Source organism: Euwallacea similis, chromosome 10, assembly GCF_039881205.1.
Source record: "Euwallacea similis isolate ESF13 chromosome 10, ESF131.1, whole genome shotgun sequence".
Lineage (NCBI taxonomy): Eukaryota > Metazoa > Arthropoda > Insecta > Coleoptera > Curculionidae > Euwallacea > Euwallacea similis.
Window position 1 is genome coordinate 1976397 of NC_089618.1, and position 22448 is coordinate 1998844.

The 22448-nt window shown below is 37.8% G+C and overlaps 4 protein-coding genes across 5 annotated transcripts; all 4 read right to left on the minus strand.

Moving 5' to 3' along the window:
- Nucleotides 1-436: 436 nt before the first annotated feature.
- On the minus strand, nt 437-12692 carry LOC136411716 (phosphatidylinositol-binding clathrin assembly protein LAP-like). Of its 2 annotated transcripts, XM_066394386.1 has the most exons (14): nt 12420-12692; nt 7747-7889; nt 5179-5254; nt 4990-5010; nt 4669-4771; nt 4323-4531; nt 4075-4181; nt 3725-3852; nt 3495-3663; nt 3097-3364; nt 2758-2871; nt 1761-1962; nt 1509-1707; nt 437-1309 (listed from the first exon to the last, which is right to left on the minus strand). In XM_066394386.1, the coding sequence occupies exons 1-14, from the start codon at nt 12559-12561 to the stop codon at nt 1196-1198; spliced, it is 1995 nt and encodes a 664-aa protein (XP_066250483.1). In that variant the 5' UTR covers nt 12562-12692; the 3' UTR covers nt 437-1195. The 2 variants fall into 2 exon arrangements, with proteins under 2 accessions (XP_066250483.1, XP_066250484.1); XM_066394387.1 differs by lacking the exon at nt 4990-5010.
- A 442-nt stretch (nt 12693-13134) lies between these two features.
- Nucleotides 13135-14531, minus strand: LOC136411415 (retinol dehydrogenase 11-like). The gene is made up of 5 exons (XM_066393971.1): nt 14103-14531; nt 13821-14049; nt 13607-13768; nt 13426-13550; nt 13135-13374 (listed from the first exon to the last, which is right to left on the minus strand). The coding sequence occupies exons 1-5, from the start codon at nt 14373-14375 to the stop codon at nt 13201-13203; spliced, it is 963 nt and encodes a 320-aa protein (XP_066250068.1). The 5' UTR covers nt 14376-14531; the 3' UTR covers nt 13135-13200.
- Nucleotides 14532-15195: 664 nt separating this feature from the next.
- On the minus strand, nt 15196-17656 carry LOC136411631 (uncharacterized). The gene is made up of 5 exons (XM_066394275.1): nt 17580-17656; nt 17236-17477; nt 16482-16860; nt 15471-16389; nt 15196-15357 (listed from the first exon to the last, which is right to left on the minus strand). Exons 1-5 carry the CDS (start codon nt 17654-17656, stop codon nt 15250-15252), a joined length of 1725 nt encoding a protein of 574 aa, XP_066250372.1. The 3' UTR covers nt 15196-15249.
- A 328-nt stretch (nt 17657-17984) lies between these two features.
- Nucleotides 17985-19808, minus strand: LOC136411741 (mini-chromosome maintenance complex-binding protein). The gene has a single exon (XM_066394422.1). It carries the CDS (start codon nt 19733-19735, stop codon nt 18008-18010), a length of 1728 nt encoding a protein of 575 aa, XP_066250519.1. The 5' UTR covers nt 19736-19808; the 3' UTR covers nt 17985-18007.
- Nucleotides 19809-22448: the final 2640 nt, after the last annotated feature.

Consider the following 22448-nt stretch of genomic DNA (forward strand, 5'->3'; position numbering starts at 1 on the left):
GCTAGAAGTTCAAATTCAAAAATCAAATTAAACAACATAGAAATTGTTTTAAATGTTCCTCAATTTGTTCTCTTTACTGTTGCTTTTCCTCATTGACAGGAAGCATTACATTCGTGATAGTATTTCAAAAGCATTAAAAAAGTACACAGGCATACAGAGTATGTTACATTGTCAAATCAGTTGCTAGACAAAAAAACTGCCAAAAATCACATCAATTCAGACAAGTACTATAATGTAACAAACTAATTGTTTTGATGTAGCCAGCAGTTCTTGAATTATTGTAATATATTTTTAAAAAATTATTTTATCTGATGTAATATATTTCTATGGTCATCTTGTACCCTATTCATTCTGACTGCATATTTTTGATGTCCAAAAGAATAAAGGAGCTTAGGACTTAGAGGACCGGAGTAACACAGGTTAAGAAAAAACAATATCTTTAAAACTAGTATTTTACACTTAAATAACAAATTCCTCTATACAAAAAAGCGACTCTACTAATACGATAAAAAATGCTTTAGCTATTCTAAGGTTTGTATGTATCTAAAAAGTTGTAGAAACAAGGCCATGACATTAGAGTAAACGTGCGCTCATAGCGGTGGTGCTAATTAAAAAAATGTACAACACATGATAATTTTAATTAATATGGCAATTTATAAAATCATAGATGAAAGGGAAGGATCCCTAACGATAAGGCCTAAACGTGAACGTACATCCAAATCAGCAGCGTGGACCATTGGTTAATTTATTATTGTCCTGCCAGTATTGAATCATTTTCTAACATTAAAAAGACGGATTGACTTAATCGTATTTAATGACCGCCTCTGGACATTGAAAACGAGGCCGTTTATAATGATATGTATGCTCACATCTAATATAGGAAAATAACAGAGGGTCGCCACGCGACCCCGCACAAACCTATTTGATTTGTTTTCAACAAATGGCCAATATACAACAATAATCTCTTATCACAAAGTGGAGATAAACTAAAAGGTCGCTTTCTGCGTTTCAATACCTTCTAAAGCCTCGTCGAGTTTAGCGCGCGCGCGCGCGCACTTTATATTATGTGAGGTATTTGGTTCCACTGTGCGTCCTAAGTTTCAGTTACTTATAGGCAGAGTTAAAATGGACGTCCTGCTTAATTAGTCTTAGACGCTGCTTTGCATAACATCACCCTTAATATATATACATATAATCAGTGGAAGAGTAGCTGCTGCTGCTGCTGCTGCGCCCCCAATGAGGATGGTTGCTGAGGCATGCCGGTCATAGGGTTGAGGGGCGCCACCGCGGGGGCCATCGGTTTCATTGCCTAAAATTCACCACTCATAAACGGTTTAATGACAAAATTACATTAACACATTTTTCCGCTAATATCTTTAATGAATTTGAGAATTCGACTACCGGACGCCTTATATATCAAACACTCATATTTACATCTTAGCTTATCAGCATGGGCTCGTTACACTCTTGTTTTTGCTACTAGTAATTTACTCTCTTAGTGTACCTACCATGGGGGTCAAAAGAGGATAAGCAGGATTAATCAAGGGAGTAGGGCCTCCGGAAACCGACGTCGCGAAATTGGCGCTAAAGGGCACATTGCTGACTTGCTGGTTCATGGGTTTATAGCCCGCGCCAGTAGTAGCGGACATGGGTTGGGGTGTCCAACTCGGTTTCGATCCGTTTTTAGGAGAATTCCACTGTACGCCCCTGAAAAAATCCAACATGTACTGCATGCACAAAATATGCAAATCAGACAATACTTGATAGTTTGCTTCCGATCATTGATAGTAAGATTTTCGGCCAACGACGCTAAACTAGACTCTAAATCCCCTGTCAAAAGACCGCCATTACCGTTGGTCTGTTGGTTACCATTGAGATTGTCGTTGGAATTGCCATTTGGCACTTGTCCATTGGTATTTATGGGCTGCAGAACGCCTCCCAGGGGATCAAAAGCTCCTGAAGCTAAAATAACATTATGCACACAACACACAAAATAACATGATGAGGCCATAATGTCAAGAAAACAGGATATGAGTTTGAGGTGCGTGCAAAAAGCATGAAATATTGAGTGTATTCAAGTATCGAAGAAAAAAATCACCTGCATGACGTGACACTTCGTCGCAGTCGAAGACGGGGAGTAATAATAAGGATTTCACCCCCACCATCAGCTTAGAACAAAGCGTTAGAACAACAAAAAATCAGCCCTTTTCTGGATAAGAACCGACTACGTTACCGTCATCGACAACGCATTGTTCTTGGAAAAAAGCGAGCACTTGCCGTAATTGTTTTTCCTCCCGATGGGTGGGAGAGTTCAGGTCTAAAAGGGGAGGGGTGTTATCCTCGTTCAGGAAAGGATTGTAAGAAGGACGGAAAAAATTCTCTTCGGCTGCTTGCGTGAAAAGAACACGTCACAATGAATTAGCTGGTGCCTTGATGAGAGCAGTGATTATGACTTTAATAAAGTTGGGCAGAAAATCTTTTTATCCAGGAAAGGTTTACTATTACTCCTTTTAGAAACATTATGACAAATTAAACGACTTTTTTTGCTATAGTTTTGTGAGATATATAGTGAAGGGCAAATTGTAACTTTGAAGCCATTACGTCTGTAAGATTGGCAAGGTACCCTGGAGTAGTGGCTAATCATTAAAATAAAAGAAAGATAACTTTCTGATATTTCTGATAATTTCCTGGACGAAAAAATTTACAGTTTTCCCCAACTCTACATCTTCATGGAAAAGCAGTGTCGCCTATACTTACTCGGAGCTTCGGTATTGCCGAATACAGAAGCGAAGCTGTCCTCGGGTACAAATCCAGTCCGAAGTTTGCTATTAGGAAGGGAGGGAGTCATTTGTAGAGGCTGGATACCGTAACCTGAAATTTATTGAATTATTTATCAAGAAATACGGGATATCTCAAAATTAATTCCTGAACAAAAACGAGTCATGGATCACTTATACAAAAAAATTTGCAAAATACCTCCTTTAAGTCAACCTATCTTGTTTACTGGCTAATTCGTATGCAGAACAAGGTCAATAAATGAACTTCACTCCAGAATATTGAATAACGTAAAATCTGATAAATAAATAACTCGTTTACCATTGCCGTTCATCACCCAAGCACTGGTCTGTTGTTGTTGCAACGTGAACGTGTTCGCCACTGACGCCGAATGGCTGTTGAAGTTATCCATGAAGGGATTGTTCAGTTGTAACAAGTCGTCAGACGCTTTTGCCGGCGTCGGCACTGCCTCAGCGCCGAACAAATCCACCGCCGGCGTCGATTGGTTTGACAGCGCCGATGGCGACCCACTTAAGAAAGGATTGTTGGCTGTCGTTGAGGATCCGGAGGAGGGTGACGATAACTTCGACTGCGCCCACAGTTAAACAAATACATTGCCAATAAAAAAGTTTCAGAATTTTCTTGTTCCTCAAATTTCATTCATTTTATGAGATATTATAACTTCTTACTTATGAATATATTTATAGTCTTTAGCTTACCTTAAACTGATTCATCGCAGCCTCTTCCTCCGCCAGAACCTTCATCTTCAGGCTCTCGTCAATTCCATTCACAGAATCTAACCGTCCACTTGACGCCACGTTACCAAAAGCGTTACTCGTGGAATTCAAAGCGGTTACGCCCGATTTTACGTTTTTCAAATTGCTGGTGCTGTCTCAAAAAATCTCCATTTAATATTGAAATTCAATTAAAAGTGTCGGAGTTCTCGCACCTGGTCGAGTTCGTAGTCGTCGACGATTTTTTGCCGTCCAAGTGGTTGTAGTGCTGTTCCAAAGCGTCCAGCAAGCTACTCGGGGCTTTAGTCAAGTCTGGAATATCGCCTTTGTCGATGCCAACGTTCTAGATACACACCATAGAAGGATAATGGTACTTATGTATATATTAAGTATCAAATAAGAGAGTTTAAATGTTCGAAGATATTTTTTAATTATTCTCATCGTCAAGATTATTTTTATATAAACAACGAAATCAGGGCAGAGCATTAGTTAATTTCCCTATTTCCGTGGAAACTACATTTTACTGGCAAAGTTACTAGGAGTTACATTGGAGATAAACACTCACCTCTGCTACTTTCAAAAACTCCCCGACACTGTCCATCCGCACCAGAAACTTTTTATAAATGTCCAACGCCTCCTTGCATTGCTTCTTGTTCATATCGAAGTATTTTTCTGCAAGTTCGAGGTCTCATTAATTAATCGATTATCAGGGATATTAGTAGTGAAACATATGGCACAATGGTGGTGGAGATGTGAAAAACGTAATGGCCCTACCCACAAAATTTTACGGCACTTAATAAAAGGGCTACTCACCTAATAAATTAATGATAGCGTCGTTGTAGCACGCAAACAGTCTTATGAGGTCCCGGAACATTAGCATAAAGCACATGTTGATTATGCCGTTGGTGAGGTCATTGGGTGTGCAGTCGAACTCCAGAAGCGCCCCTAGTTGGCTTTGAAGCACGGGGATGGTTTTCAGTAGTTTATCCGCGTTCATGGTGCGTAGCATTCCGTCCTCTTTTCTAAATAATTTACAAATCATCCCCTGATTTTATATATTATCAATACAAATCCATCAAAATATTTTATATAATATCAACGTTTTAATTGTTTGATGCTAAGCGAAAGGGCAAATGACCCGCTTGAAAAGCAGACTTACCCTCTCTTAACTTTGCAGAAATCGAAGGCCACCGTCCGGTAGGAGAAAGCTTTTTCGTTCAAATATCGCGCATATCTGCGTATAAAGGGCGACATTTCATAGCCTGAAAAATGAGCTTATTATACCCTGTTCTACAGAAAGAATTATTGTTTTCCTATGATTAAAAATAATTTCAGGGCGTAGAATTTGTGAATTAACAATGACCAATTTCAATGCAGGGCAGCATGCAAAACTGCTTTAAACACCTCAGTCACGATACGAAAACGAATTAAGCTTCGAAGTTAAGGGCATTTCATGCATCACGATATATTAATCACTTACCAGTCTTGGCATTTAGTATTCCTAAGCACATAAACATAAATTACATTAGATACACGTGGCCAGTAAAGTAAAAAATTCAAGAGATATGATTAAGGTTTTAATTGTATAAAATTTCATTATTGATGTCACCAACGATGAATCCTTAAAGGCTAATCGAACGGAATAACCGTCTGCTTATGTCAAACTCACCTTGAAGGCCTCCTTTATCTAAGAAATTACTCAGCTGGAATGTCGTGTTATTGGACGCCAGAAATTGCGTAAATCTCTGTGAAAAGGAGAGAAAAGTGTTGACATTGCAAAAATTGATATTTTCTATTTTTACTGTTACTATTGCATTATAATCGACGGGTCATCGATTAAACGGTCTTTTTGGTGCATGTATGTTATCAGGGAAATAATATTACATACATTTTAATTCGGGCATATTTAATCACTTTGACAAATTCATAACACTTCGTAACACCTAAAGCATCAATGAATTATAATACTTCCGCACTTGTAATAAAAATTATTGTAGAATATTCATATATAAAGAGGCTTTAAGGTCTTTGCGCCTTACCAAACGCTCTGCTGCATGTCGTGCGTATTCGCGACGTCGCGCTTACTTTAAAGGCTTTCTTATACACTTGTATTACGAAATGCCATTATTATTGATCAATATTTAGTTAGTTGTCTTGTCCTAGTTAATGAAACTCTAAGCTAAATGTGTTTTGGATAGTCGATGAAACACCTCTCATAATTTCAATGGTTTCAACGATCAATCGATTAATATTGCCGACCTTCCCCATTTCCCTCTAAAGTGGACAACATATCGCATGACATCATGGATACATTAAATCATAGATAATGAATTATTTTAGGTAATAAATCATATCGTTTTTCGCGGTTAAAGTTTATACACTAATTTCGAGATAACCAGAGGAATTCGTTTTGTTAAGAATCAGTGATATTATGTGTATTTTCAGACGTATTTAAACTTCGACAATTGCAACATTTGCCGGATTTAATAATTAGGTATTCCTATAAAACTTCCAGATTCAGGAAATGCACAATATAATTTTCTAGATATTACATGTAATTTAAAAAAATTAATTATTTTTCCGAGAATATTTCTTGTCGATATTGCCGAGAGAAACGTGGGAATCCAAACATCCGTGATGAGGTACTAAGCAGATACCCTCAAGCCGAAATTACGGCTGGGAGTGAATAACCTAACTCTTTTGCTCTCCACCGCCATAGCAGGGACAATTCAAAATGGCGGCAAAGTGAATATAATCTAACTCTTTTATTCGTGTCCGCCGCACTACTGAAGATTTGAAATGGCGGCTGAGAGTGCATAACCTAACTCTTTCGTGTCCAACCGCCATATCAATGATAATTCAAAATGGCAGCGGGGAACGCATAATTCGAACAGAAAACGCTACTACAACACAAATAAAGCAATGCATGTCATTTTTTCTCCGCCTTTATTCACTAATTAAAATAACGATCATTAAACTATTTTTTGGACACGAGAGGACATCAAAGGTAATCCAACTGTTGCAACGGTATTAGAGTTAACATAGTGCGGAATTTTCAACGGCTGCTCCAACTATTTTTAAAACAAACCGATAAGTTGCCAATGTTTATTATTCCTGCAGGAATCTGATGTAAACTTTCTAAGGTAATACGCAGTATCTGCCACCTAAATGTCCCGAATTTACGGCCGGACTTAACTCAAATTAAGGGAAGGCGATCGCAACAGACCTATGTCAGGGTTGTCTACAGAGTGTTCCTAAATATTATGTACGTGCGAATGATAATAATGCTTTACCTTATTTCTTGACGAAAGGTTCCTATAAAGATAGGTCCGCAAACGCTTCGTTATCCACGTCCAAAATGTTCAAATTTCAGAAATTGTTCAGTTTTTATATTTTCGGTTTTAACAGGTAGTTTGAAATAAATTTTCAAAATTTTTAGAAATAGAGGATTACCTACAATAACTATTTGCTTACCCATAATGAATATTAATTCCATCTGGAGAATTACAGAAAAACGTTTGTCATTTTTTTTTCTCGATAACCGACGCAGATACGAAAAAACTGCGAGAGAACGAAAAGTTTCTAAACGAAGTAAAAAAGTCATTTTATATTTTAGAATCTAGCAGAGGCTCACCACGAGAAAGTTTAAAAGGAGAAAAGGGGGCATGGCCCCTGAAAAAACATCACTCTATAAATTCTCAGAACCATTTGATATGCCCAATGATGTAAATCCTATGGCGTAACTATATTCCAAATTTTAGCTAAATACTACCATTTCCAAAACTGGAAGGGTTATAAAGACTGAAACTGAGAAATGTCTGAAATTCGGAACACCCTGTAAATAGGTAGCGAAGCGTTTGCAGACCTATGCTTATATGAACTTTTAGTCATGAATCAAGCTGCAGAATTACCCCCTTTCGTGTGTCCATGATATTTAGAAACACCCTGTATGTCGCCATCAAATCCTCCTTGTAGTTGAAACGGGACAAATAAAGTGCTAAAATGTGTGCGTGTTTGCCTTAGAACATTTGCTCAAAAGTCGGTTGAAACCCGCCGCAGTGGACGAATTTTTTCCATAGCTAAACCACACGGGGATTGGGGTCACGGTCGCCAACCCGAAGGCTGCTAATTTCGTCAAATCGACCTCTCTTTTCGTGCTCGAACCCTGTTTGTTGTTGTTTCATTCATGGAGCAGGTTTTATTTATAAAACACGAAGAAAATACCAAGCGAACGAACCTGATTTCCATAGCACATCATATGATGGCACGTAACCAGGGCTTTGTACACAACCACCCAGTTGTTGTTCTGCGACCTCTCGATCAGCAGATTGGCCAGTTGGGGGATGGACACGTTCGGTTCGTTCGTGCAGTGGACCAAATCTGAAAAAAAAAACGAATTACTAAGCGAACTAGTGATTAATTAAATAGCTTAATTACACACAGACTGTTTATGCCGATAATTGAGAAATGCGATAAAACTGCCGGGTGAAAGGCACCGAATAAAGATAAATCCATATGGTGTCACTGGATACTTTTGTTTTGCTCTTTGAATAGGGAATTTACACATCATGTACGCCCTCTTCGAGTTGCTATGCTGTCCGGTTTTGTAGGAGGACCAGAGATAAGGTTCAGCAATGAGAGAGAGCGTATCACTTCTGTGAACTCGCAGGCTCATTAAATATTCATTCAGTGACCCTCTTTCACTGCAAACTGAATTATCTAACGCTTATTTAACAATTATTATTATAATAAGCGTTAGTAATCAGAGTAATTGCCTTTCAAGCTGCTTTTCCATGGCTGGGATTATGTCGTTACCCGGTCACGTTCCACTGCAATAATCTTGGTGATGTCTATGAGAAGGCGATCGCTCCTGGTGGGAAAGAGTTATATCATGAAGGGGAAGTCGGCTGTAAATCGGAGCCAATTCCGGCCTTCCTGAGCCTCCGCGAGTTCCTTACGGCTCATCTGCTCCCCAGACTGCGTTGCGAATTGTCCGTCTCCAAATGCGATTTCTTCCGGCTTTTTGACTTCACCTTCCTCTCGGCTCTTTAGGCCTCCGTATTTGGCGAAGAGAGCTCCGCGTACTATTACGAATGTGCACTCAAAACCGGCAAAAATCAATACCTTATGGGCAATTTAGAACGTGAGAAAAGCACATTGCAGCGCGCAAAACCCGATCTTGCATTCACCAGGAATTTATCCATATTTATCAAAAGTTGAATCAATGGGTAATCAAGATAATACCGAGGAAAAATCCTGCAATTAATTAGCCCATAATGTCAAGTACATGATTTATAAGATGATTAATCCTAAAACTTCAGATGAACCTGAACTAAGATTTGATCAAAGCTCCTCAGCGCTTCATTACGGTCAAAACCCCTTTCATGCAGTGAATATTTAAAGCTCAGGACACTTTACGCAGATAAAACATAAATGGACTTAAAGGAATATAGCCTTTGGCTGAGTCATAGGCGACGTGCATACAAATAAACCGAGTGGTTTCTTAGAAACGACTCTTGCCCCCCAAACGCGCCGCCAACGGTTTCATATATGCTTTGTTTAATGAATCACTCATTAAAACAGACCTTTGCCTGCGGGGTTCTCGGAAAGTGAGAGATTCGCTTTATCAATTCTCACAAATAGGCGACGCATTTGGGGATGTGCTCCTCAAATGGTTCCTGGTGCCCGCTAGTGCTCAGAGCGTCGCTCAGAACGGAACCAACCGAAAGAACTTGCACACATTTCAAAATTTATTAGTTTGAAATTTGGTATTTCCAGCTGTAAACATGACCCAAATAACCAGCCACCACCGATGCAATAATCAGTTCAATCAAGCTAGACGACCTTAAGTCGGTACCGGCTTTATATAAAGGTGCCATGAGAGCCACTCTCGGACAATTACTGGTACTTAGATTTTCCCATGGCCGTTCTCGCGTTCTAGTTTCGATTCTCAACAAAAAGGCGATGGTTCAGCAAAGTCTCCAGTCTTATGTAAGCAACGGTGGTCGCTGGAGCGGTACCACACATAACTCGTCACATAACATCAGCTCGACGGTTCTTCTTCCTCATTGCGACAGCGAGTGTGAACCAGAATTTCTGGCGGTTTTAAGTCGCGAATTGGACAATGGTTTATTTAATTATTGGAAAGGGAAGAAAGAATACCATTTACTTTTCTGCATTGAGAAAACAGGAAGTTGGCCGCAGTCGTTGGCCACCAAAGCAGCTCTAATTTTAGTCAGGGGATAAAAATAAAAATAGTTTTCCTGAAAGCATCTGCGGGCATGGCATATTTAGTGTCTTCCTCGATGGACCTCAAAGAAGTACCGAATCCCGGTAGTTATACATGCAGTCGCATAAAATGTGCGAAAATACAATTTCCTATTGCAACATTGCAAAATTTACATGACTGTGCGAAGGTGTTTCATTAATCCATTCATGGTACATTTTATTCGAACCTCTATGGTGCACGTATCCTGTGGTACTACACCGGATATACCTAGCAATATATTTATAGCAAAAAATGTTCATTTTTGAGCCCGTTCAGATAATCTTCTAAAATTAAAAATATATGTAGAAATTGTAAAATTATGAGCAAAAAACTGAAAACTTTAATTTTCGAAAATTATAAATTATGAATAAACCGTTTAAATAAATTCTATAAAATTTGGCAGTTCTATATTATCGACAACAGCCAATCGAGTGGCTTTCTCAGAATTTTTTCAGCCTTTCTAGATTTCGAGCAATAATATCTAACTTTGCCTTTTCTTATGACGGCCATATTGGTTACTGATGGCGTCGAAGATCCAATATGGAGGCCATAAGAAATTTTTACAAATCACAGTTTTCTTGCACATTTTTTTACAACCCCTGTACATATTTTTTAATTTCAGAACATTTTCTGAACGGGCACAAAAATGCGCATCTTTTTTATAATTGAAATCATCTTGTATCTCTCATTGTTTCTATAATCCCCATGGAACTCACTTTATTTGGGACACCCAATATACCAATGAGTTCGCCATTTATCGTTGGAAAAAGAAGTCAGCGTTGAAAGTTTACAACCCGGAACCTTGCTTATTCAGCTGTTAGTGACCAGATTAAAACTCGAATAAAAACTATTCAGAGAATGTACCAAAATCAAGGGGACAAAGCTTAAGCGATTTTGGTTCTAGAGCTCAGTTAGACTTTGCATAGGTATTTCTTGAACATACACAAGGCGCAACACGATGGAAGTACCGATCGAGATTTCCATAGAGAAAATGATCATACTCCTTGGTGTTGATACACAATGACTTTGATTGGCAGGCAAGATGAAGGCAGGAAGAAATAGAGTGTAAACCCCTCTCAATTAAAAACAAATAACTGAAGGAGGAGCAGGCATTCGAAATTTTATTTTTTTATTTTCTTTTTAAGATTTTTTATTTTGAGGGTCTTAAACGGCCATTACGCGCTTGTGGAAAACATTCAGTGTATATTCTTAAATATACAATAATATATTCAATAACGTACAATAAATTCTTAATCTAATAGTGTTAAAAATAATTATTTCTAGTTTGTCTTTTCTTAGAATTGACGATTAATGTTACACTTGTTTGTAAATACAAATTTAGTTGGTACATTTAATAAATTGGTTCTATTTTTGCATGCAATAACAGTGAGAAAAAACATTTTTGTAAAATCAGTTTGCTTTTGTGAAACCTTAACGAACTAAATACTAAGTTAAAAACAACTTTTTCATATACATATGCTTAGTTTCTGTTGACACCACTTGCTTTTGAATACTCAGATCCCTTCTTCAGGCCCTGTTAGAATCTACATCACTTCATCATTATAAGACTAGCAGATTGCAAAATCTTGTTCTGAGGTGACCCTGACCAGACTCCAACTATCTGCTCTAGTACTTTGTAAACCCCTTAAAATTAAAGGACTCCCACAAACACTTCACGGACCCTCCTATGAAGTGGACATATCACACATCAGTATTATGAGTAACAGCTTTTTGTACACCAAAGTATTATGATAAACACAATTTAAGTTGCAATCAGCTAAGATAGGTTATAAAAGCTCCTGCAGAAGGAAAGCTAGAATTTTGTAGAAATGTCTACAACAACTGCCAAATAGACATCCACCAAAACGTCTTAAGGAAGTCCATCAAATATACGTGCTTACTAAAGAAAAGAATGCAGCCTTGAAAGTTCAAGAACCCACAGCGTGACTCCCCACTAAGGAATTAAACCACAACTGCCACACACAAAAGGCCTTTGCAACCTGCTTTGAGAATCTGCAAAGATGCGTGATACTAATATCTGCCTGGATTTTTTGAGGTGACAGCAGGCATAGCAACAATTTCAAAGTCATTTTAATGTTTGCCAAATTGTTGACCTATGACTTTCACCAGAGCCTTTTAACCTGTTGCTCAGACCTAGTCCATTGGGTTTACAGTTAATTTGTTTGATGATACTGCTTGATTGTTGTGATAACCGTCAGGTTTTACCTGGGGTTTTAGTTATAGTAGATGACCTTCACCTGTTTCCTCAACAAACTACAAGGGCGTGAAACAAGACATTCTGCTGCTATCAGGTTTTTTTCACACTTGAATAGGTTTGTTTGTGGACGATGTTAATTCGGCCATAGGACAGGTGGTATTATGTTCTCTGTCCGGAAAACTGTAGCCGCCTACACAGACAGCCCTAGCCTTAGGTGACAAATTCTAGAAAACCGGTTTGGTGCTATCTCCTCCCCAACCCAGGCCTATTGCTTTACTGCATATTATTTATCTCTTATCACTTTCTCTAACGTCACCTAAAACGTCCTTCGTCATCCCATTATTAATGCAATAAATTGGACTCAATAACAAACAAGTGGCTTGCCGGGAATGAACGAATACGTGTAAATAGAGGGCACACTCACAATCTAGATGCTTCTTTTTGGGTCCCATCATCTCTTCGGTTGTCGCTTTGCATACGGATTTGGCCAGTCCTTGGCCAGCTATACTGTGTCTGGCCGCCAGGAATCGATCGTTTATAGTCTGTCCAGCCATTCTGCCCGCCATCGCTTGACCGATGCACAATAATCACGGGAAAAACACGGCAAATTTACACCTCCGACGATGAAAACGGCCGCCCGATCGCGGAAACTCAAGAACCTGACAGCTCCGAGGTGCACACGTAACTGTCACTGTCACTGAGAATGAGAAAGTGGAGAAAAAAAATTGGTTCCCCACGGCAACGTGGGACTGTTTCTTGACCTCCGGATGTGGCAACGTCGTTCGGATTGGAAAGCAGAATGTGAAGGCACAGCGCAGGCAACCAGTAATGCTCTTGCCCTCAGAAATGTTTTAATTTGTTATACATATAAACTTTTAATAGTTAATAATTTACTGATTTTTGGACGTTCCCCCAATCTATTCACATTGACTGAAAATTTTTTAAATTTTTTTCTAATTATTGCTTCACTTACATATTACACACATATTTAGCAGGGCCTTCCAAGTTTCCAAATCTCGTCTTTGACTCTATTTGGCTCGCCCTACAAAACACTTCTTTCTCTACACCCTACCCCCAAAATGTGACGACAGTTTCACTTTCAATAACTCATTAAACCATTGGAATACCTACTAATTAAATCAACATTAACAAAAACTTTTATTTTCAATTATTTTCCACACCACAAAAATACAACAAATAACCCTTTAGTTAGCATTGATAACGCTATCTACCATCCGCTCGGACTCTTCCCACAGCTCCCCAGCTAATTTATCGTAAAATATGGCATTGCTCTTGTATTTTTTGCAATCCCTATACAACTGCCCAGTTTCATTCTCCAAGGATGGTTCCGTCGCGCAATAAATTGCAGTTTCTGAGCTCTGAATGTAACATTTGAATCAACTTGATTTTTAAAAACACAAATTACATACTTGTTTCGCACTCCTCATGTAAAAAAACGCTATAGGAGCTATTAGAATGAAGTGGTACCATTTGAAGGAGTGCCTAAACAGGCCAGTATAGACCCATCCAGGGCACAGGGCATACACGTTTATACCTAAAAATTGCAATCAAGATATAAAAAAGATTTTCTAATTTCAGGACAAAAGCTGCCTTTATCTTTGGTGCGTCTAGCCAATTCCTGGGCAAAATACACATTAGCCAACTTAGAATTAGCATATAAATTCTCTCCTTCCTTGAAGCGGAATTCCCTAATAGACTTTAGGTTGAGTTGAGCCTTTTCATGTAGAGAAGAAGCGACTACTACCACGCGTCCTTAAATTTAATCCCTAAGTTGTACTTAATATGTGAGAAGTATCATGAATACCATGTGCTTTTTCTAGTAAACCAAGCAATTCATTGGTTAATAAGAAATGTCCTAGATGGTTGGTTCCAAAATGAATTTCAAACCCATCTACAGTCTGCAAGCGCTGAGATCTTGGATAAGCCACCCCGGCATTATTTACAAGAATGTCAATTTGTGAATATTCTCTTTTAACCAAGTCTGCAAATTGCTGCACTGACTTAAGATTGCTTAAATCTATTTCCATTGGTGCCTAAAATCTCAAACTGTCTTACCTTAGCTCATTGGCTAATGCACTAGCTTTACCAGAGAGACATTGGTGATTAAAGATTTTTTGATGACTTCCACTGCTGAGCAGGCTTTTTGCAATGATCGGCAAGCAATAATAACATGAGCCTCCCTACTTGCCAGTTCTTTGGCTATCTGAAACCCAATTCCAGAGTTGGCCCCAGTCACTAGAGCCACTTTTCCTAGCAATTTTACTTGGTTGGTACATTTGCCCCATTTTCGCTCCCTGTATTTCCTATAAATGATCAGAAGGAGGACTGCCGGAATGAGGTATATGGTGAAGGAGGGCATTTTGACTTATATTTATGATGGTGAAGCGTGACAAAGATGTTTTCTGGTCATTTAAATAAATATCTATTTATCGATTGGGGTTTTAAATTATCATCAATTTGAATTCTATCTATAACCTTACTTTACTTGATTAGTTGCAGTAAAATAATGAAGATGGCCGTAGGAATAAACGATAATCTCGATTGTCTATTGTGCTAATTGTGAAACTTGAAATGGCACCAGCGCGTGAATGTCAACTAGTGCTGTGCCTTGATTTAATCCTTTAAATTAGAGATTATTTGTATACAGAACGATTCCTAAATATACGGCGCATATTTTAGGGGGTATTCTTTGGGTCAAAATTAGTCAGTTCCTATTAACGACTGGCCGGACTACTTTTATTTCTGATTTAATGATTGCCAATGTTCTATGATTATATGTGCTTCACCAATAGCTTTGCACCCAGCAGCCTATTGGTTGAAAATGCCAATTTGGCGGAATTTTAAGAATTACCTAAGGTTCTTGTAAAAATTTGCTCATTATGTTAAATTATAACCTTTTTTTATTCCTTGGATAATACCTTCTTTGCGACCTATTAGTTGGGATAAATGAAAGATCAAAATTTAAGTATCACAGCTGTATTATATTGACGACATAATATACAATTAAATTATACAATTTTGTCCTAACAATTAATTTTACATCACAATTATACTTAATTTTATAAAATACAAAGCAAAAAAAGCGAGTAAATATCACATATGAATATTTCAGGTTATGATTTTGGCTCTTCCCCGCGTTCTTTTACGTTTCACTATTGTGCGTTTAAGTCCCACAGCGCCATCATTGCTAGTTTTAGTTCCTGATATTGCCGTGTCCCAATGAAAAGCTACTTCTACTCCTTAATTAAATCGTTATAGTAGGCGGTAATGGAGAGCTCCCTTTCGTTTATGAAATTCTGCTCGATCTCTACATCTCTCCCGGCTCCTGGGACATTCATCAGCTGAAAGCAAAGGGAAATTTTGAATTAGCTTTCGATTTCAGAATTTAAAAAAAAACAAAAAATAAAAAGAAATTTCAGAGTCGCTCCTAAAGGCGACATAAAACCAAACTTACCGTTGACGTATCGCTGTTTTTAGGCAGAAAAGCTGCTACATTCTTGGAAATCTTCATCGCCGTGGCAAAGAGTTTGGTGAACCCTTCCGGTTGAAGCATTGTTTCCAAGTCGTACATTGGCTGGCTCAAGTAGTCGGTTCCTCCCCATGGTGGACTCAAAAACACCACGTCTGCCTCCAAAGTGGGCGCCAAAGCAAAGAAATCCCCCAGGAGAAACTCGATTTTATGTTCCACCCCGTAGACTTTTGCATTGTTTTTAGCCAGCTCGATTTTCTTAGGGTCGATGTCGATGGCGATCACTTTTTTGCAAGTAAAAGCGAACTGGATGGCGTTGCCGCCGGCGCCGCAGAAGCCGTCTACTATGACGTCACAGGAGCAGCGTTCCGCCACGTGTTTGGCGATTATTTCCGGCGTAACGGAGTACCAGCTTTCCTCATCCATCTTAATACCCTCATCGAATTTTCTGAACAGTGAAAATCTTCGAAACCAGAATTTTTGAATTTTGCTATTGGCCTCAACTTCCGGAGGAAACGGAATTTTCCGCTTGCAGTTTCTGGGTCTGAGAGCCAGTCGTATGACGTCCTCGGTTTTAAACACCTGAGTTCTAATCTCTCTGGTTTCAATCTCGTCAGTTGTAACCTCCTCACTAAGACTGGCAACGATAGCTTCAAACTTGTTTATCTGAGGCTCAATAACTGTTTCGTCTTCGACGGCAACATTTTCATCATCTCCAACCCAAATGTACTCGCTGCAAGCACCCAAATTGAGTTGAGTGTCCTGGTGCTCACTTTGCCCAAATTGATATTGCACCCTCCCGGTAATAGCTAGTAACGAATTTCTTTCCATGTACTCTAATCCAATTAAATTTAAAGTAGCCCTCAGTTGTTCTTTAGAGAAGCTTTTTGTGCTCAGCGGATATCTGTAACAACTAAGAGAGGTGTTAATATATTTAAAATTCTCAGTAAATAGTTAACTTAAAGAGTAAAAAACTTATAAAAAAAAACAACTTACTTAAAATCTTCCTCAATACTGGATAGTGAACTCGCAGATGAGATACTGTCGCTATTGCGACCGCTTCCCCTGCCCAACGAACTCAGAGTGGTGTGAGTGAGGTTGGTCATAGAGTCTACAATTTTGCACGAGCAGCTGCTGGCATGCGAGCCACAGGCTGAGCTCAGAGGCATGTTATCCTTAGTTTCGCACTCAGTGCTCAAAGGTAACAGTTGGTTGAAATTTTCAAAGATTTTTTCAGTGCAGGGGCCTCCAATTTCTCCAGACTCAGACTCACTGGACTGTAACACAGCATCGGAGGATTGCGTCAAACACTTAATTTTTAGTTTAATGTAGGCGCTCCATCTGGCCATCCAGGTAGTCGAATGGAACCTTCCGCCTACAAAATTGGATGTGTTAAAAACTTGCCACTTTAAAAAAAAAATAAAAGAATAATAAAAAAGGCGAAATTTAATTTCAAATTAATCTTAAAATTTGAAGAGATTTAGTATGAGTAGGGTTTAAGGGTTCGTTGTTAATTAGAAGAAAGTGCTGTGCGTGTTCTTCAATATCAGAAAATTCGAAATTTATGTGTACGTTTACATCGGAGAAACTTAACGGAATGTATTAAAATTTTGTAATTCCCAAACTGAAGAGTGTAGAATGTTCACTTATTTATTATATTAACCACCATTCAGACAATAAAAAAACCCTTCCACAGTATACCCCCTATATTTCCAGCCATCAATAATTTCATCCGAACAAATTTACTTACCGTTTTGGATCCAGTACTGGTACCATTCAGGGTTGTCCTCTGCAATGCTATACACCTCATCTAAAGACGTAGCAGCATCCAAATCCGTAGTTTCAGAGCCATCATTCTCGTTAAGCAGAGCTTGCTCAACTATGACTGTTGAGACGTGCTCAAAGTCAAGGGGCTTATTGGTCTCAACAGAGCCACTTGACTGACGTTGTTGGCGGTTTTTCGCCCACGCCTTCTCAATATCAGTGTAGCAACTGAAATACTTTTCATCGTCGGCAAGAGTATTTCTGAAAAAAAGAAAGTTGAAAAAATGTGTCTCCCAGCAATTTTCAAGCGCACTTAGGACGCTCTCAGACTAAACCGTGGGCGGAGGTTTAGTGATTTCAATAATGATTTTTATTGACCAATTTAAATTAAGTGAATATGCGCACATACTTATGCCTTTATGTCATTGAAATAACCCATGAAACTACCGGCCAAAAGTCTGTAGTTTGCGGTGGCCCTTTATGTTAAGGAAACTTGGGGAATTTTTGACTAGTATTGATATTTACGTTTGCTTATTTAAAATAAAAACAGTGATTACTGATGCGGGAGGAATCAAATAAGAGGGTACTGCAAACCTGAAGTGTGTTCAATACACTCAGGTGTGGATTTTTTTGAAAAAAGTGTGAATTGGAGTTGATAGGTTGATGCAAGAAAATTTCAAAGAAATTAGTACAAAAACTTATTTTATTAACAAAATAATAAATAGAAGTTAAAAACAAAATCTCTAAAGTTTAAAAGTTCATTTTCTCAGCCGCAACTTCCTCTCCTTTTCCATTTCACATGCCCTCATCCAACAACTCTTGTCCAGTGTCTTTTTGCCTTCAGAAAGGCACAGTAATCTGCCCAAAACTAACAAACAATGCAAATCCATTGCAGTTACACCAGAATCATCCTGACGCATACTGACAAATTCCTCTTGGGTTAAAACCCGCACTTCATCAGATATTTCAAACTCATACTCAATGAGCTTGGCTTCAATTAAATATCTCCTAATATCTGTCAGCAATTCAGGCCTTAGAAAATGGTTTGCAGCTTCTAGAATTTCTTTAATAGTATTGAGGCATGATGGGTCTGTTTGCAGTGGGATGTGAGTATCTGAGGGTAACAAGCTTTTGCCTTCAGAGAAGACAAGAAATGGAATGTCACAGTCATAATCTATGGTGTAATGACTGAAGTCATATTTAACTTTCTGGAACTTTATGGTATTGGATACGGCAGAGACATTTTGTACTCCTGTAGAGTCCAATTTGCCTTCTGTCATCTTTGTCTCATCTAACACAAAGTGTGTGTTTTTGGACAACTGCAGTAGGCCACTGGTCACTCTATTGCAGTCATAATCTTTCTTAGGAGTAAAAGCTAGAGTGTTCATGTTTTCTAAAGTGAAAGGCAAATAATGGCTCTTGGCAACAAGCAGTTCCAAAATTTTGTAAAATTCCATGACATAGTCTAGGTCATTAAAAATTGGCACTTTAGAGATGTTTAGTGAGAACTTTCCTAATGTCAAAAAATCCTTTCTGAGATACACTTCAGAAATTAGATGGCAAATGAGGTACTCAGCACTCAAAGAGTCTCCCATGAGAAGTTGAGTGAAAAGAATGTGCAGCTGTTTTTTTGTGTTTGAAAAATCGAAGGAGTCTGAATTATGATTGAGGTATGATAGAGGCTTGAAGGTCACCACATGAATTCTTGGCACTAAACTACCAGGAGGATTGTGTGTTTGTGACTCCATGTCATTCTCTTCCTCACTGTCATTAGAAGAATCTAGCAACGTCTGCACACTTAAAAAACCCACAAATTCAATCTCATCATTGAGTTTTATTGACTCATAATCCTTGTAAAATTTTGCATGGCACACTTTAGCATCTTCCTTGCCCAAAGGGTGGTTGAGCAAATGCTCTCTTGACAACATCGGAACTTTCTCACTTTTCTCTGGCTTCTCTGCTGAACATGATTGTTGCTTTTTTGATGAATTGTGTTCTTGTCTATCATTGGTAACATCAACATCCATGACTTCCTCAATGCCCCTTTTTGAGGTTTTTTTTGGCTCGCCATTAGCAGATTCATCAGTCCATGTATTATTCTCTTTCTCATGTTGCTGCACCCAAGAATTTAAACCAGGAACCGAAACAACCACATAACAATGTCTGTCACCCATTTTCATACTATCATAGTCGATGCCTTCCCCATTTTTGGTTAGCACCCCATCTCGGTATTTACCTCTACATCTAAGAGACTTTTTTTCACTGTCTGTGATATCGTAACTGTCCATATAAATCTCGGAACCGTACATATCCTGCACCATTCCGCGGAACCTTACCAGGGTGCCATCTTTGAACTGGTGCCCTTCAGTGATGTTAATTAGGGGTACGTCGAGCCATGCTTCGTTTTCAAGATATTGTAAGTGTTCTTGCTCGTTTAGAAGCCATTCGTCGATGGAAATATCGCGGATATTCATGATTTTTAGCATTAAAATGGTAATTTTATTTGCAGAGTGTTTATTGAAAAAAGTGAGGTTTAGAACTAACTTTTCGCGGGCAAAATTGAGACAACCAAAATGTCAAGATGCGGATGGATTCGGTTTAGTATCAGTATTTACCTATAGAGGGAGCCGATTTTCGGGCTTAACTGCGGGGATTTCAGTAACCAAGAAAGATACGAGGGCGGTTAAATTGGAACCAAATTGCGCAAATTGAAATTTAAGAATTAATATTATACACGGTGTTTTAAAATTGCACGGCGCTCTTTACATAAAATGTAATATTTAGTACAAAATAAAAATAAAATAAAGAAAAAAGTTCAAATAAGTATGGGTTCGCTCTCGATCGGAAGCGGAGTCACAGGGTGTTAAAAGTTAAGAAAAAATTTGGTTTTTATTTTATTGTGCTTGATCTACTGCAGATAGAGCTTTCAAATTTTATATGCGTAGGTATTTGATGATACAATATACAAGAGTAGATAGCCTCCAATTACTATAAAGGGTAATGTATTTTCTGAGATCTTGATCCGCAAAATCCTTTAGAAAAATTTGCTCGTGCCCCACCGGTGAATTTTAGTATTTTTCTTCTTCTCAATTTATTACCTAAATTTTATCTCTCTTAATTTTTAATTAAATTCTGTTCAGTTTTCGGAATTTCGAAATTTCACGATTCTTAAATTCTTTTTACACCATTTTTTAAAAATTGAACGGATTTCATAGAATTATATAGTTACTTGACCTTTCATGTTAGAGAAATTACATATTCGTGTGACATTTTTGATACTTGGTGCTAGCTTATGATATTATTTTGCATCATGACGGACAAAAACCTTTCAAAGCTTTCAATGACAATATGGCGGTTAGTAAAGGGTAAAAATTATTCACGATGCATCAATAATACTTCTAGCGTCATTTATTTCTGAGTTATATGTGGTAACTTTGTGAATTTGAAAAATAAAAAAAGTTTATCTTTTATTTTGCATCATGGCGGACAAAAATCTCCCAAAGCGTTCTTTAACAAAGATCTAAAATGCTTGGTTTTGCATTTTAAAAACTATATAATGGTATCAACAAGTATATCGTTCAAAAGATTTTTTTAAGTGCTTTCTAAAAATCCGAAAATTCATGATAGCGTCCATAAAAATTTACAAAGTTATCACTCAGAACTGGCCATTTTGGAAGCGTCTCGCATTCTACGTTATAAATGTCCAAAGAAAGCTTTAGCGTCACTATCACTTTTGTCTTGATTTAGGAATTTCAGGGCACAATTAAAAATGCAGTATTTGATTTTTTTCGAAAAATATCCTTGTATATTCCTACATTTTTAAAAATGCCTTTGAATGCTTTTTGTGAGATTTAACTGTTTCCGAAAGCCGGCGTTCGATATATGGGACTTAATAAAAGGGAAACCTTATTCTCAGCTAGTTTTAATTGAGAATAGTGCATAATTCATGATTTTTAAAGGCAAAAATCTCAACTTTTCTTTTGGGAAGTTTGACAAAAAACAATGATTTAAACTAATATTTCGTGGGCAAAATGGTGACGAATAAAATATCAAAAATATTAAGTAAAATCAGTTCAGTATCAGTACTTACGTATATAATCCAACTGTAGCAGGCATCTTTGTTTTACACTCACGATTTACAGTGAAAATGGAAAAAACTTGTGTAGCACAACTAACACAAACGATCACTTGCTCTTATGAAAGACGCGCATGAACTGAAGAACTGATGCTCGATGATCGTTTACCTGCTCCTTACTACTCTTAAATTGGGAGGGCATGCGCAGCTTAAGGGTGCAGAAAGCTTTCGAGGAACAAGGACGGATATATTCGCCTGCGTCATTTTTCAAAGCTTTTAGATCTCACAGAGCAATAAAACAAATCCATCAATATTTGATTGTCTTCTTTCATTAAATTATAAAGCTAATCATTTAGAGAACTCTAAAATCTAATGTCTGAATTTCTCATAAATAGTTTTAATTATCAAGGGATATTACGAAAATCTATGAAATTAGTGATTTTTCGAATGACATGCTGTATACAACATCGGCCTTGGGAGGGGACGAAATTGGGCGACTGTCCAAGGTTTCAAACTTGCCAAGGCCGGCCCTGGCCATATAATGAAAAACGCAAAAATCGAAGATTAGTTTAGATTTACAAGACTTTATTATACCATAACACATACATCAACATATCGTACATTTTAGATGACGCACCAATGTTTAATATACGTTATTTTAAGTTTGGAAAGACGAATTTACTTAATTTGCCTGCCAGATGCAAGTTAGGTACAAGTTTTAGTCCCTATGTTTATTGTATACTTGACAAGTCCGTACAAGTATGCAATAAAAATTTCCCCTGCTGCTTCAAAACTTGTCAAAAGCAATTTTGACGCTTAGACCTTATTTTAGGATATTTTTCGCAGAATTCGATGATGCGTTAAAAATAGTTCTTTGTTATTTTTTTCTGAATTTTATGGTTACTTTGCAAGTTCGAAAAAGTTTATTTTTTGTTTTGCATGATAGCAGACAAAAACCTTCCAAAGTCTTCCTATGATCAAAATTTGAAAAAAACTTCATATTGCACTCTAGAAACGAGATAATAATGTGAAAAGTTGCATCGTTGAAAAGGTTTTTTAAGCACTTTCTAAAAATGCAAAAATTCCTGACACTGTTCATAAAAATTGATCAAATTTTAATTTTT

Bases quoted from the DNA above. Each gene is read 5' to 3' on its own strand.
- LOC136411716 (XM_066394386.1), bottom strand. From the start codon at position 12,561: ATGGCGGGCAGAATGGCTGGACAGACTATAAACGATCGATTCCTGGCG. The intron at 5,255-7,746 runs GTTCGTTCGCTT...TCCTTTTCACAG, and splicing joins TGATGTGCTATGGAAATCAG to AGATTTACGCAATTTCTGGC. The intron at 4,182-4,322 runs GTGAGTAGCCCT...TCGAACTTGCAG, and splicing joins CGCTATCATTAATTTATTAG to AAAAATACTTCGATATGAAC.
- LOC136411631 (XM_066394275.1), bottom strand. From the start codon at position 17,656: ATGTGCGCATATTCACTTAATTTAAATTGGTCAATAAAAATCATTATT. The intron at 16,390-16,481 runs GTAAGTTGTTTT...TAGTTGTTACAG, and splicing joins AGTATTGAGGAAGATTTTAA to ATATCCGCTGAGCACAAAAA. The intron at 15,358-15,470 runs GTAAGTTTGGTT...CTTTGCTTTCAG, and splicing joins AAAACAGCGATACGTCAACG to CTGATGAATGTCCCAGGAGC.
- LOC136411415 (XM_066393971.1), bottom strand. From the start codon at position 14,375: ATGCCCTCCTTCACCATATACCTCATTCCGGCAGTCCTCCTTCTGATC. The intron at 13,769-13,820 runs GTATTCATGATA...ATTAAATTTAAG, and splicing joins TTTACTAGAAAAAGCACATG to GACGCGTGGTAGTAGTCGCT. The intron at 13,551-13,606 runs GCAGCTTTTGTC...TGCAATTTTTAG, and splicing joins TAGACGCACCAAAGATAAAG to GTATAAACGTGTATGCCCTG.
- LOC136411741 (XM_066394422.1), bottom strand. From the start codon at position 19,735: ATGCTAAAAATCATGAATATCCGCGATATTTCCATCGACGAATGGCTT.